The following is a 14595-nucleotide window of genomic DNA, read 5'->3' as shown; positions in this document are numbered from 1 at the left end:
AAACTTTTATTCTTTAATATTTTTAAAAGCTTACTGATATATAAATTTAAGATTTTTCTTCTAAATTGTTTTGGTCAGTATAGTTTTCAGAAATCAAATAACAGATAGTATTCGAGAGTTGGACTAAGAAGTGTATGAGCTATAGGGATTGGTTATTTTTAAAGAGCTAAATGCTTACACGCTAGGATTTCTAAGACCAAGTGGCTTCAGTTATTTATTTATTTATTTATCTTAGTTTATATGTATGTATGTGTGACTGTGTGTGAATATGCAGGGCCCTGCAGAGAACAGAAGAGAGTTAGATTCCTTGGACCTGGAGTTATAGGGATTTGTTAGCTGTCCATTGTGAGTGTTGGGAACTGAACTCAGGTCCCCTGAAGAAACTGTAGGTTCCTAACCTACTGAACCATCTTGCCAGCTCCCAGATGTCTTTTTAAAGTTACATTTTTTGTTGTTGCTGTTTGTTTTTTGAGACAGGGTTTCTCTGTGTATCTCTGACTTGGAACTTGCTGTGTAGACCAGGTTGGCCTCAAATTCATAGAGATCCACCTGCTTCTGCCTCATAAGTGATGGTATTAAAGGTGTGCACCACATCTGGTCTTATGTTTTTAAGATTACATTTATGTATGAGTGTGTGTGTGTGCGCACGCACGTGCCATAGCATGTATTTGGAGGTCAGAAGACAGTTTGCAGAGGCTCTCTTCTTCCTCCACATTGGTCCTGGGGGGTAAAGTTGGGTCGTTGGGCTTAATGAAAGAGTAAAAGCCTAACTGATAAAGAGCTATTGTGAGTGATGATTATCAAGAAAATAATGCTTCAACAGAGCAGGAAGGTGGGGGAGGGGACAGGGCTCATGCACACCTTTAATCCCAGCATTCGGGATGCAGAGGCAGGCAGACCTCTGTGAGTTTCAGGACAGCTAAGGTTGTTACATAGAGAAACCCTGTCCCGAAAAAAACCATAAATAAATAAATAATAGAAATAATTCTTGCAGAGGGCTGGAGAGATAGCTCAGCAGTTAAGAACACTGCTCTTCAGGGGAACTGGATTTAGTTCCCAGCACTCACATAGTAGCTCACAACAGTCTGTAACTCCAGGACCTAACACCCTAACACAGACATACATGCAGGCAAAACACCAATGAAATAAAAATAAATTAAAAAATAATGCTTATAATATTTTTGTAGGCTCTATGGAAGCAACATTTGAGAACCCTACTTTTGTCAGTTAGGTTTATTGAAAAAAACCACTTGGTATTGGATACACTAAAAACATATACAAGTAGCATTATACATGTAAACTAAGCAGATTATACAGATGGATTTAGGAACAGACACATACATGGCAATGAAACAAGGTCATGGATTTGAAAGAGCAAGATGGGTATTTGGTAGGCTTCGAGGGAGGAAAAGGAAGGGGAAATGATTTAGTTATAATCTCAAAAAAAGATTTTTAAAAAGATTTATGTATTTCATGTATAAGTGTATTCAGATCATATGGGACTACAGTTACAGATGGTTGTGAGCCTCCATGTGGATGTTGGGAATTGAACTTAAGACCTCTGGAAGAGCAAGCAGCTAGTGCTCTTAAGTGCTGAGCCATCGCTCTAGTCCTAAAAAGAAGTAATTTTTAAAAAGTAGATCTTCTGTTTATTTGGACTGCTCTTGCTATCAGGCGTAATTATACTATAGATACTAGGAAGGGAAATGGATGTAGGTATATATAAATAGCATTCATACAGTATATATGTATAACTCACAGATAATGAATCAATAACCATGTCTAATTTTAAAAATTCATAATTTTTTCTATTGTATATTATATAATGATTAAATATTGGCCTTTTGAGTTTTGTGCCTTGAACTCAATGGTATTTTGATATAATATTTAAGGTTTATACAATTCAGATACACTAACAGGTAAAAGTACATTTGAATTTTTATTTTATTTGAGTCAGGGACTCACTGTGTAACCCAAACTGCCCTTGAATTTCTGGTACTCTTGCCTCAATCCTCTGAGCACTGAAATTACAGACATGCCCTGCTTAGACAGCTACCTTTTTTTTTTAAAAAAAAATTTATTAAATTATGAAAGTTTTCACTTCCGCCCCTCCTCCCAAAACCCTCCCCCTCCCCCCTCCCCCTCCTCCTCCCTCTTCATCCCTAAGAGCAATCAGGGCTTCCAGCCAGCTACCTTTTAAAGTAATCACAGTGCTGTAGCTTTCATAGTTAAGCAAAGGGTGGATTTGTTAGCATATTCTGTAGTCTTTGTGGAAAACATGGGTCAGTGTTAATAAAATCTGTGTTCTATTACCCAGAAGGTAAAGGAAGACATATGTCATCCTTGAAGCTTCCTGAACCATTCATGCTTTAATATGTTTCTTGTGTTGTAATATCAGAGTGAATGTTCGCTTGCTAATGACCTTATAAAGTAGCTTATTTTCTGTAACACCTATTTTGTATGTGAGAGTAATGAAAATGTAGCAATAAAGTGACAACTGTTTTCTTATGAGCAGGAACCAAGATAGGTTTTGTTAATCATCTGACTTTGCCTTTAAGTTCTCCAGTAAATTCTTAATTTACTTGTAAAAGCCATTGGTTAGTGATATTTTTGTTTGTCTGGGCCTCGTGACTCACAACCATAATCTCAACACTTTAGAGAGAGGCTGAGGTAGGTTTTGAGGCTAAACATGGTCTACACAGTGCATTGTAAGCTAGCCTGGGCTACCTTGTCTCTGTCTCAAAAGCACATTTTTTTCTTTTTTAAATAAAGGTTCGAGTTGTTGGCATTACCTGTGCAGCCTGCCCATTCCCATCCATGAATGACCTTAAATTCCCTGTGGTTGTGCTGGATGAGTGCAGCCAGATGACAGAACCAGCCTCACTCCTTCCTATTGCAAGGTAACCCAAAAGACTCTCTTTCCAGAATAACAAGTCAGTTATTTCAGACCTTTCCTGAGTTCAGTCCCTAACAGACACTTGTCAGAATTCTTAGCAATTCAGTTACTAACATTAGTTTTGTAAATAATAGAGAAAAACTTTTTGAAGTAAATATATTAAAATTTTGTGGACTTATAGTTTAGCTATTGGAATCACTTAGTCCTTAAAGCCATAAAAGGATTAGTGCTAGGACCATTATAGGACTTCTCAGATTTGTTAGCTGGATTAGTGGTTCCTAACTCTACTGGGCAGTGTCCTCCAGTTTCCTCTCTTGTATGACTTGATGGTTTAGCTTTTGAAAGTATTTTTTAAGCTTTTGAAAGAATATATAGAAAAGCACATTGAAAATGAAAATTTGTCCCCAGAATTTTTTTAAATGTTTATTATTATGTGTACAGTGTTCTGCCTACATGTATACCTGCACACCAGAAGAGGCACCAGATCTCTTTAGAGATAGTTGTGAGCCACCATGTGGCTGCTGGGAATTGAACTCAGGACCTCTAGAAGAGCAACCAGTGCTCTTAACCACTTGCCTTTGCTCCAACCCCGTCTTCAGAAATTTAGGAGTGTGAAATCTAAACATGGTTAATGTGATTCCTGGGTTTAATCCCAGTACCATGGAGAATTAAAAATAAGGCACCTTTAAGGAAGCGTCCACCACTGTAGGACCTGGAGACCTTGCTCAGCCCCCAGTTGATGAGTCGGTAGGACACCAGCTGTCAGGGCTTGCCTGGGACTCGGGAGACTCCTGGGCATTTAGCTTTTCACTGAAATGGTACAGGGCAATCAGGCTGATTTGGTCACTCTCCAGCAACCAGGTTTGGAGGGTCACTGAGGCCCTGGGTGGAGCACAGAGTAGTAACACAGTTCTGCTGTAGCCTAAGTACATTGTGGCCTTCATTTGCTCTTTTAAACAGCCCGGGAGAGTTTCTCCCTCCGGGTTACAGATAAGAACATGAAGCAGGGAGAGCCACAGATATGAAAGATAGGGTTGAGATTTGGATACAGGTTTGTCTGTGAACCTAGGACTTTCCCACACTGCCTTGCTCCTACTTAGACACTTTGTCCTGCAGGCCTTGTTTGTCTCACTTCTAAAATAGTGTAAGCCAAAGAATTCCAAGACAGCTTTAGAGTTCTGGTGTCTTAAGATCACTGTTTCTCAAATGTGGTCTGTGAAATGCTGACTCTATGTAGAAGCAAGGGATACCTAATATATTTTATGTGAAAAAAGAATGTATGTTACGTGAAAGTGTGTCCGTCCACATGGGTGTGTGTATCAGTGTTCACCTATGTGTACTCAGATAGATGTGTATACATGTGAGGCCAGAGTAGACATCTAATGTATTCCTTTGTAGTTCTTCACATTCTTTTCCTTTTTCAATTTTAACATTTTATTTTTTTACTTTATTTTATACATATGAGTATTTTGCTCATATGTCTGTATCATGTGTGACCTGGAGTTGGTGGACAGTTGCTGCCCTGTGGGTGCTAGGAATCAAACCTTGTCCTCTGCAAGAACAAGTGCTTCTAACCACTGAGCCATCTTTTCAGCCGTCTCCTTATTTTTTGAGGTAGGGTCTCACTGAAGCCACAGCTCACCATTTCAGCTGGTCTGACAGCGAGTCCCCAGATCCTCTGTCTCTCAGCCTCCAGCAATGGCATTATAGATTTTTACACTGCTGCTGTGTCCAGCTTTTATATGAAATGCCAGAGATCAAAGATCTTAAAGCACTTTATCCACTCTGCCTAACCCGAGATTCTTTCAGGTAACATTTCAAAACCTTTAATATGCTGGTTAGCACCGTTGAACCTTGCTAGCTCTTAGAGCACTTTCTACATTTGAATTCTAAGAGCACATTTCAGAAAGAGCAATGGCTGATGTTAGTATGCCTTTTCTCTTTGCTTAGATTAATTTTCTAAATTGTTCCTTTTTAGGTTTGAGTGTGAAAAGTTAATTCTTGTTGGAGACCCCAAACAGCTGCCTCCTACAATTCAGGGTTCTGATGCAGCTCATGAAAATGGATTGGAACAAACTCTTTTTGATCGACTTTGCTTAATGGCATGTACTCCTAACTACTTCGAGTTATTGTTGATTGTATACTGTGAGGGTGGGTAAAGGAGATGGTACCTTATCCTTGTTATTAAATAGTTTTTGGTTGGAGGTCTTTGGAAAGTATTCATCTTACAGACAGTGGAATCCTCTTGTTCTAACATAGCTTTAAATACAGAAGTGTTTCTCTGTGTACGTCACCTTCCATTATCCATGAGCGTTAAGAGGAACAGTGAAGTGACATTTCGTCACAGTACCCAGCAACCACTACCTAGTTCTAAATTTTCCCCTAATGGAGGAAGAATAAAAGAATTTTCTGTAAATACTTAAACTTTTATTTATTTTTGTTAACATGTAAAAAATGGCTTTCACCTTGACATTTCACTCGTATGTGTTATGGTGGTTAGATGCTTAAAAGAAATCCCACACTAGCTCAGAAATGAGAAATAGTTATTCATTAAGGGGTAAACTCACAAATCAGAATCCTCCGCTTGACCAGTTGAAGCACATGATCCAAAAGAGCAGCCAAGCAATGGGAATGAGAGAAGGGCCGCATGCAGGTTTGGCTTCCCCAAAAATAGTATAAGAGGCCACGCCCCAGTTGGCAGGTAAATACAAGTTGTAATACTTCCTACAGCACTCACAGAGCTCTGCCTGTCTATGCCTGTGCTGGGACTAAAGAAGTGTAGCACCACCACCCAGCTATATATTTATATTTTTAAATTTATTTATTAAGGAACTGCCATACTGAATTTTTATAGTTGCCAAATCTCTTTTCACTCCTACCAACATGAGACCAAAGGTTGTCCTCCACATCTCACTGACATTTATCACCATGTGTTTGCTTTTCTTTTTTTAATTTTGTTTTTGAGATTGTATTTGTTTTTATACATACTGAGTGTTTGCCTGCATGTATGTCTGTGCACCATGTGTGTGCAGTGCCTCCAGAGGCCAGGAAAGACAGTGGGACTGGAGTTAGAGGCGGTAGGCTGCCATGTGCAGCTGGGGATTGAACAGTGCTCTTAACCGTGGCGCTGCCTCTCCAGTCCCCTTTATGTCTTTTCCTGTTGATAGTCATCCTGGCTGTGAAATGGAATCTCAAAACAGTTTTAATTTGCATTTCCCTAATAACTAAGGATAATGAATGCTTTTTTTTTCTTTTTATGTTTATTTATTTGGTGGGCAAAGTTGGGGGCACACATGTCACAGTACAGGTGAGGTCACAAGACAATTTATTACCGAAGTTATACCCTACCATGTTTGTTCAAGGGACCAAAATCAGATCTTCAGACATGGCAGTAAGTACCTTTACTTGCTAATCTATCTTACTGTCCCAGGATGTTCAACACTTTAAATGTATTTATTGACCATGTGTCTTTCTCTTGAGAACTGTGTAGTCAGTTTGCCCATTTAGTGATTGGGTTAATGTTTGAGTTTTGGTATTTTGGGAGAGCTCTGAAAGTTTCGAATATTAATCCCCTGTCAGGTATAGAGTTGGCAGATTGTCTCCCATTCACCAGACTCTTCACTCTGGTCATGGTTTGCTTTGCTATGTAGAAAACTTTTTAATTTCATGCGGTCTGTTTGTCACTACTGGGTATTTTGTGTGTTGTTTGCGTCCTTTCCACTGACCATACTTCCTTAGGTGCAGAGTTTCAGGTTTTCTACTAAGGTCCTGGATCTGTTCTGGGTTGGTTTTGGTGCAGGTTGAGTTTCGTTCTTGTGCGGTTGACAGTGTATTTCCCCAACTCCAGGGCTGAAGAAGCTGTGTTTTTTAGTATACGTTTAGACACCTTTGTGGGTTCCTTTCTTGGCTCTTTATTCTGTTTTCCTGGTTTGTTTGTTTCTGTATAATATTGGCTGTTTTTGTTACTGTGGCTCTGGCAGTTTGAGGTCAGGACTGTGATGTTCTCAGCATCAATCTTCTGCTTAGGGTTGCTTTGACTAGCTGGGATCTTCTGCAGTTTCATTTGAATTTTACAGTTAGTTTCGGGTTTTATTTTTCTAGTTCTGTGAGGGATGATTGGAATTCAGATGAAGAAAGCATTGAATCCGTATGTTTCAGTAATATAGCTGTTTTTGCTATTTAAATATTCACGATTTGGTGTAAGTTGGTTTTAGATTGTTGTGTGTAGCCTCTATTGTGTCCCTTCTCTTTCCAGTTTCTTCATCCTTTAGCACCAAGAGGTGCTGACCTTAGTTAAAGACCTTTGCCTCTGGTGAGGTGAGCCTGTCCTAGTTAGGTTTCTGTTGCTGTGATAAATACAGCCAGCGATAGCCGTCTGGGGAGGGAAGAATCTATTTCAGCTTACAGCTGTAGTCTGTCATGAAGGGAAGTCAGGGCAGGAATCTAAGGCAGAAACCTAGAGACCAGAGCTGAGAGAGAAGGCAGGAAAGCTGTTTACTGGTTGCTCAACTTGCTTTCTTGTACACAGGTGGCACATCCTCTTCTATCATTAATCAGAAAATGCTCCACAGACTTGCTATGGGCTAATTTGATAGAGCAGTTTTTTCAATTTAGGTTTCCTCTTCTCAGATAATTGTAGCTTGTGTCAAGTTGACTAAAACTAACCAGCATAATGCCTCATATGATTGCTGTTCTGAAGTCTGTATTTGTACTGTATTACTGTATTTACTGATGGTGTATGTTGATTCATCCTTACATCCATGGGATGAAACCAACTTTGTTATGGTGTATGACCGCCCTAATGTAGTTGAAGTTTTTAAAGTGTTTTTGGGAATTTTTGTATCTGTGTTCATCAGGGATATTGGTTTATAGTTTTCTTTTCTTTCATTTTTTTTGTGGTGATCTGATCTGCTTTTAATATCAAGGCAATGCTTGCTTTGTAGACCAATTTTGTAGACCAGTTTTGCCTCCGAATGAAACCTCATATCCATTCAGCAGTTACTCCCCACCCCCTGCTACCTACAGTCCATGGCAACCAGCAGTCTGCTTGTATGGATTTACCTGTTTTGTGTTTTTATCTTAATGGAACCGCACAATATGTATCTCTTATATCTTTTACTTAGCATAGTTTTATAGCTTAGTACTATATATGCTTGTTTGTTTGCTTATTTATTTACTTGGTTTTGAGACAGGGTCTCTCTTTATGTAGTCCTGGCTGGCCTGGAACTCTGTAGACCAGGCTGGCTTCCAGATCACAGAGATCTGCCTGCTTCTGCCTCCTGAGTACTGGGATTAAAGGTGTGTGCTACTGTGACAGGCCCAAATTTTTATTTTATTTATGTGAAAGCACATATGTGTATTTGTGGGGTTGCATGTGTAAGGTTAAAGGACAGCTTGTGGGTGTTAGTTCTGCTCTTCTACAGTCGTGCTGGGGAGCAAATTGAGGTTGTTAGGTTTTATGGCAAGAGCTGATCCTCTTAGTGGCCATACTATGTTATTTTTATTTATTTCCTTTAAAGTGTGTGTGTGTGTCTGTCAGATGTCTGTCTGTCTGTACTCATGTGGAGGTCAGAGGACAGCTTATAGGAGTGGTTCTCTATTCAGGTCATTAGACTTGATGACAAATGCCATTTACCCATCTCATCAGCCCACACTGTTTTGTTTTAAATCATCCCAAATGGCAACTTTGTTCTTTCTAAATAACAACTTTCTCTGTACCTGGTAGCCTCTGATCTTATTTCTGGGAAGGCTTCCTTCTGTTCCCTGAGCACTCAGCTCCTGTCCCCGGACACAGCTCTCTTCTCTCAGCATTGCTTGGTTTGTTTTAGTAACACCAGGAAGTTTTGCAGATAATGTGCTCCAGAAGCTCGCTGGAGTGGTGAGACTCGGATGCAAGGGCGCAGTATTGAGCGCTGGAGCTGCTTTGCTATTCTGAATGAAGCAGTGGTTGCACCAAGGAAGAAAGTGAACAAACTGTCCGTAACTCTTTCTGTGGTAGCAGGTGTTGAATTGAAGGGCCTTGTGGATAGTAGGCAACACTGTTGCCTTGGGCAAACACCACAGCCCTCTTTTCACTTGGCGTTTTGAGACAGTGTCTAAGTTGGCTTTGAACTCCTTGTTTAGTCCAGATAGAGCTTACACTTGTGTTCTGCTTGCCTTAGCCTCCCTAGAGCTGAGATCACAGGCTTGTACACTAGGCCCGCCTAATGTTAGAAGACCTTAACTATTAGACCAAACTCCAGGAGATTATAAAAGCACAATGTTGGTTTACTCTGTATTTTTGGTTTTATAGTCTGTGAACATACTTTTTAATTTGTTTTAAAATACTTTATCTGTAGTCTGTTCTCGCATTGTTGTAATTTATCTAAGCACATGATGTAACATTAAAAACTTTTAAACATGATTTCTCTTTCTCTAGAGAAAAGAAAATGCTGTCTTCTAATTTTTGTTTTCCTCCATCTAAATTTCTTAGGGTCACAAACCCATTCTGCTGAGAACCCAATACCGCTGTCACCCTGTGATCAGTGCCATAGCTAATGATCTGTTTTATGAAGGAAACCTCGTGAATGGTGTTTCAGAGACAGAGAGGAGCCCTGTACTGGAGTGGCTGCCCACGCTGTGTTTCTACAATGTTACCGGAGCAGAGCAGGTGAATGACATCAGTGTTGATGGGAATCACTACTTAATTTCTTGGTTTAATTTTATTGTTGTTGTTTGCCTGCTTTCACTGAGTCTTCCTGTAGCCTTTCTGGGAAGATAATTTGAGATCTGTTTCTTACTCCAGGTTGAAAGAGAAAACAGCTTTCAAAATGTGGCAGAAGCTGCTTTCACACTCAAGTTAATCCAATCACTGATTGTAAGTGGAATAGCGGGCTCCATGATTGGGGTGATAACATTATACAAATCACAAATGTACAAGGTATGTGCTACATAGGGTGATATTTGTCACATGTTAAACATCATATTCTATAATATTTGGTTTTATGTTTGCAGTAGTTCACTTTGGTACCTGAGACCTTTGGGACTGTCATGTGTATACTTACAAAAGAACATTCTGATGTATTTTTCTGGCCTGGATTTTTTCTGCATAACTCAATGTAAACCTAACAAGGTTTAATTAAATTCACTTTACAGCTGTTGGGACAAAATGCAAATAAACAGATTAGAGGAAGAAAATGTGGTGTATGCTTTGTGTCTGGGGACAGATGGAATTGAGACTCTGTTTTTCAAAATGTTCCTACATTATTATATTTCATCAGTAAATTAAGGATGTACAAAAGAGCTAGTTACTTCTAAGTAGATTTTTATAATCTTTTCTCTCTTAGTATTTTTTTCATTATTAGTTTCTTATCAGTTTAGATTATCATATACAAATGAAATCCATGCAATTGGTTAATCATCACTTGGTTATGCTTCATAAATAATAATAATGTCATTTTTAATTTTAGAGGCTTTTTACCTAAATCCTCACAAGTCGTAAGAAAGATGTTCCTGAATTAGTTTACTTCAAATGTTTGTGTTGACCAGTTTGGGGACTAGGTTCTTCATAATCTGTACTTTATGAGCCTGCTCCTTTCTCTGCAGATTTGCCATTTACTGAGTGATGTGGACGCCGGCCATCCTGATGTTAGAGCTGTGCAGGTGTCCACAGTGGATGCCTTTCAGGGCGCTGAGAAGGAAGTCATTATTCTGTCCTGCGTGAGGACGAGACAAGTAGGGTTCATCGACTCAGAAAAGCGAATGAATGTTGCGTTGACCAGAGGAAGAAGGCATTTGTTGATTGTGGGAAGCTTATCCTGTTTGAGGAAAAATCGCCTCTGGGGGCGTGTGATCCAACACTGTGAAGGTAAAATAAAAATGTACTTGTTTCAAGCATTTTTAATCAAAACTGACTTTGTGGGCTTAATTCCTGGGTGGTTTATGAGGAAAATCTGGGGCACGTGTCCCCTTGGGAGATGCCTGAGGGGACAATAGCATGGAAACCCTGTAAAGAACAATCTTATGTTCTGTATCTCTTAAGGAAGGGAAGATGGATTGCAACATGCAAGCCAGTGTGAGCCACAGCTGGACCGTCTTCTTAAAGATTATTTTGAAAAACAAGCAGAAGAAAAACAGAAGAAAAAGGAAAAAGAAAAATCTAAGGATAAATCTCATTAGCAAAAACTAAACCAGGAGTATTGATATTGTAAATTCATAATTGTTTTATACTGTATATTTTTAATATTTTTCTTTATTGTAAAGCCTCTGATACAAAAAAGTTACATTATTTAAATAACATGCTGAATAAGTGCATGTAAAAATTTGTTCTTTAAAAAGGTCTGCATTTTATATTAAGATAGGCAGATGTATGTGTGACAGGCAGATGTCTTGTTTGTGAAAGAAACCAATTTTACAAAGGTCAGAAAACCATTCCTGAGAATATCAGTATGCATAAAAAATGCACAGTAGTATCAAAAGTTTATGTGCCAGACAGCTCCAGTCCAGACCACTAGCAGACTCTTCTGAACTTGAAATACATGAATTGTCCCACCACTTAAAAACTTAAACAATTCACAATAAAAACTTAAAAAAAAATGCAACAGAGGAGGTGGGGTACAGCACTATACTGCATAGATACTTATCCAGGGGAATGGGCAGGATGAGCCACTGTTAGCTCTCTTCAAGTCCCTTGTGTGATTATTTGCATAGTAATTACTGGTATATATGTAGAATAAACAGATAAAACCCTTTTTATTTTAAAGCTAATATATTCTACTTACAGAAAAATATGTAAAATACAGAAGCTATGTGAAAGAAAAGAAAATTACTTAGAAATTCACTATTCACTAATCATTAACAAATTGCTTTAGTCTTTCTATAAATATATACATATAAGTTTCAAACCACTTGAGTCCACATGATTCTTCGACATTGTTTATAAAGGAATATATTGATATCCAGATGGAAAAAATGGCCAAGTCTTGATCATAATTGATATCATTGTGTTTATTTATAGCAAATAAAACATTTTAGTGACTGGCCTGAGTCATTTAGTATTTATTTAAGAATTATTTTAGAATCAAAATGTTTCCTTGAATTTCTTAAATTTCCTTATAAGAAAAACTTACCAGTCTAGGGCCGGCAGGATGGTGCAGTGGGTAGAAGCACTGTGCACCCAGCTTCACAAGCTGAGTTCAGTTCTGGATCCCCTGCTTGATATACAGCAGGGAGAGCTGACTCCTGCAGGTTTTCCTCTGACCGCACATGTGCCGTGGCCCACAGGGCCCACCCTCACACAGATACTAAATAAATTAATGTAATAAAAATGGTAACTGATTTGTTTATATTAAAAACTAACTGTCCCTGTGAAACTGTTATGTGAAAGAAAAAATAAATCCAACCACACTTGTGGTAGAGCAACAGCTGTTTTTTTCATTTGTGTGTGTAGGTGTGTACACATGCTCTCGCACATGTGCGCACATGTGTGAGTGGGTCAGGTGACAGCAAGTGTCTGCTATCATTCCCTACATTATTGCCTTGAAATAAGGTTCCTCTGAACCTACAGCTCATGGTTTTTTGGCTAGATTGGCAAACAGCAAGCCCCTTTAATTCGCCTACTACTCTTGGTCTTTCTCAGTTCTGGAGTGACAGACATGGGAGGTCACACGCAACCTGTCATGTCGGTGGTGGTATCCAAATTCTGGTCTTAATGGTTGCTCAGCAAGTGTTTTTACCGACTGAGCCATCTCCATCCCAGAAGTTATTCTTAAGTGCTTGTCCACGTGTGAAGTAAAAGGTAAGACTCCTCACGTGTCTTTGCAATGCATAAGGAATATTTGAATATATCTAGCAAAATTATCTTCTAAAATTGACAGAGAAATTAACAAGCATTTCAAGACGGGCACCGACTAAACAAACTCATGACCACCAAGCCAGCACTGCAGAACATATTAAAGGAATCCCACACAGAGGAAGAAAATCACAATCATGAGAGTACAGAAAAGAATAAAGTTCAGGAGAGGAATAGATGAACAGCAAAAAAACAAAAAACAAAAACCCTGAAACTATTGAAGAATCGATTATGTTCAATTCAGAGAACTCTAATACTACTAAGGAAACAGACAATAAAAACAGTCAGTAATTGAAGCAAACAGGAAAACAACAAAAGTACAACCAGCCAGTCCCTCTCAGTAACGCAAATGTAAACTGCCATTAAAAAGACCTAACTATTGGGCTGAAAAACACCTCTTAGGAGGCCTTACCCCCCTGAGGAGTGGAGGGGGTAAGGAGAGTTAGGGGCAGGAGAAGGGGAAGAGGGGGAACTTGGGTTGGTATATAAAATGAAAAACAATTAAGTAAAATAAGAAAGAAAAGAAAAGCATCTCTCTGGAAGACATACTGAGAGAGCAGCAAATGATGGGAGCTGCTGCACCAAAGTTCTGACCAACTCTGGTGAGATGACCTCGGCAAAACCATGAAAGAATGTCGTTGCATGTTACTGACGGGAGTAATTCATCCTGAAGATATAATAATGGTGTACTCAAGTTCACAAAACATAACAGCCAGTCCTAGTTATAAAAAGCATGTCTGTCCAGGTAAGTAATAGTGGGCAACTTCAACTTCAGTTTCCCATTCTCATCAATCTAAGGATGATTCAACACACAAAATAGTTCATGTAAGACAAACTCATAGGCAGGAACCACATGATCATCTCAATAGAGACAAAGGGGTGTTGGTTTTTTGTTTTGTTTTGTTTTGAGACATGGTTTCTCTGTATAACCTTGGGTGTCCTGGAACTCTCTCCTGGCTGGCCTTGAACTCGAGATCCACCTGCCTCTGCCTCCCAAGTGTTGGGATTAAAGGTGTGCGCCACTAATCCGGCCTTATTTTTTGCTCTTTAATCCATTATAATGCTTGAAATTTTAGTTACAACAATAACCCAATAAAAGGACACAGAAGAGATGAAAATAAAAAAATCAAATTATCCCTTTCGTAGATAATACTTAAAATACCCAAAGACTTCCAGAAAACTTAGATCTGATGAACGCTTTCAGCAAAGGAACAGAATACACGTCAACATTAAAAACTTGATAAATTTTCTTTATATCAGTGATAAAGCTTTCTAAAAAGTTCCAGGTTTAAAAAAAGTCCCCTTCACAATAGCTTCAAAAACCACAAGATATCTGCCTGAAGAGTTGGCTCACTTGCTGTTCTTCATAAGGACCCAGAGTCTGGTTCCCAACACCGCCATGGAGGTTCACTACTTCCTCAGGCACTAGGCATGCACGTGGTGCACAGACATACATGCAGGCAAAGCACTCATACACACAAAATGTTTTTAAAAGCATCAGATTTCTAGGAATAAACCTAGGGAGTCAGTTTAGATCCAATCATTGGATAAAGAAATGCACGTGCATACATGTGCACAAGCATAATGTTATTTCATTCGTCGGTCAAGAAAGAACAAAACTATGACATTCCCAGTAAACGGAGAGGACTGGAGATCGTCGTGTTAAATCAAACAAGCCAGATCCAGAAAGAAACATTTTTCCATTATAGCTAAATTCAGATTTTTAAAATAAATGACATGAGAATTGAATGTCGACTCTGTAGAACTATGTAGCAGAAGGTGTTTAAGGGGAGACGGGAGGGGAAATGGTAATGGGAGAAAGCTAAATATTACAATTATAAGATATTACATGCTTTATTTTGAGGCAGAT

At 38.9% G+C, this 14595-nt stretch overlaps 1 protein-coding gene across 6 annotated transcripts in view; it reads left to right on the top strand.

The window, feature by feature from the left end:
* The window catches only part of Zgrf1 (zinc finger GRF-type containing 1), a 57900-nt gene extending 45603 nt beyond the window's left edge, over positions 1-12297 (top strand). For all 6 annotated transcript variants that reach the window (XM_087897599.1, XM_087897598.1, XM_087897597.1 and 3 more), the window contains 6 exons: positions 2773-2900; positions 4875-4998; positions 9369-9545; positions 9681-9815; positions 10481-10742; positions 10917-12297. In XM_087897599.1, the coding sequence (XP_087753725.1) occupies positions 2773-2900; positions 4875-4998; positions 9369-9545; positions 9681-9815; positions 10481-10742; positions 10917-11053 (963 nt within the window). In that variant the 3' untranslated portion in view covers positions 11054-12297. The remainder of the gene's footprint in view (positions 1-2772; positions 2901-4874; positions 4999-9368; positions 9546-9680; positions 9816-10480; positions 10743-10916) is intronic.
* The last annotated feature ends 2298 nt before the right edge of the window (positions 12298-14595 follow it).

The sequence above is a fragment of the Myodes glareolus genome, chromosome 17, assembly GCF_982192425.1.
Source record: "Myodes glareolus chromosome 17, mMyoGla1.1, whole genome shotgun sequence".
Classification (NCBI taxonomy): domain Eukaryota; kingdom Metazoa; phylum Chordata; class Mammalia; order Rodentia; family Cricetidae; genus Myodes; species Myodes glareolus.
Note: the sequence above shows the minus strand (reverse complement) of the source record. Positions and strands in the feature narration are given on the sequence as shown.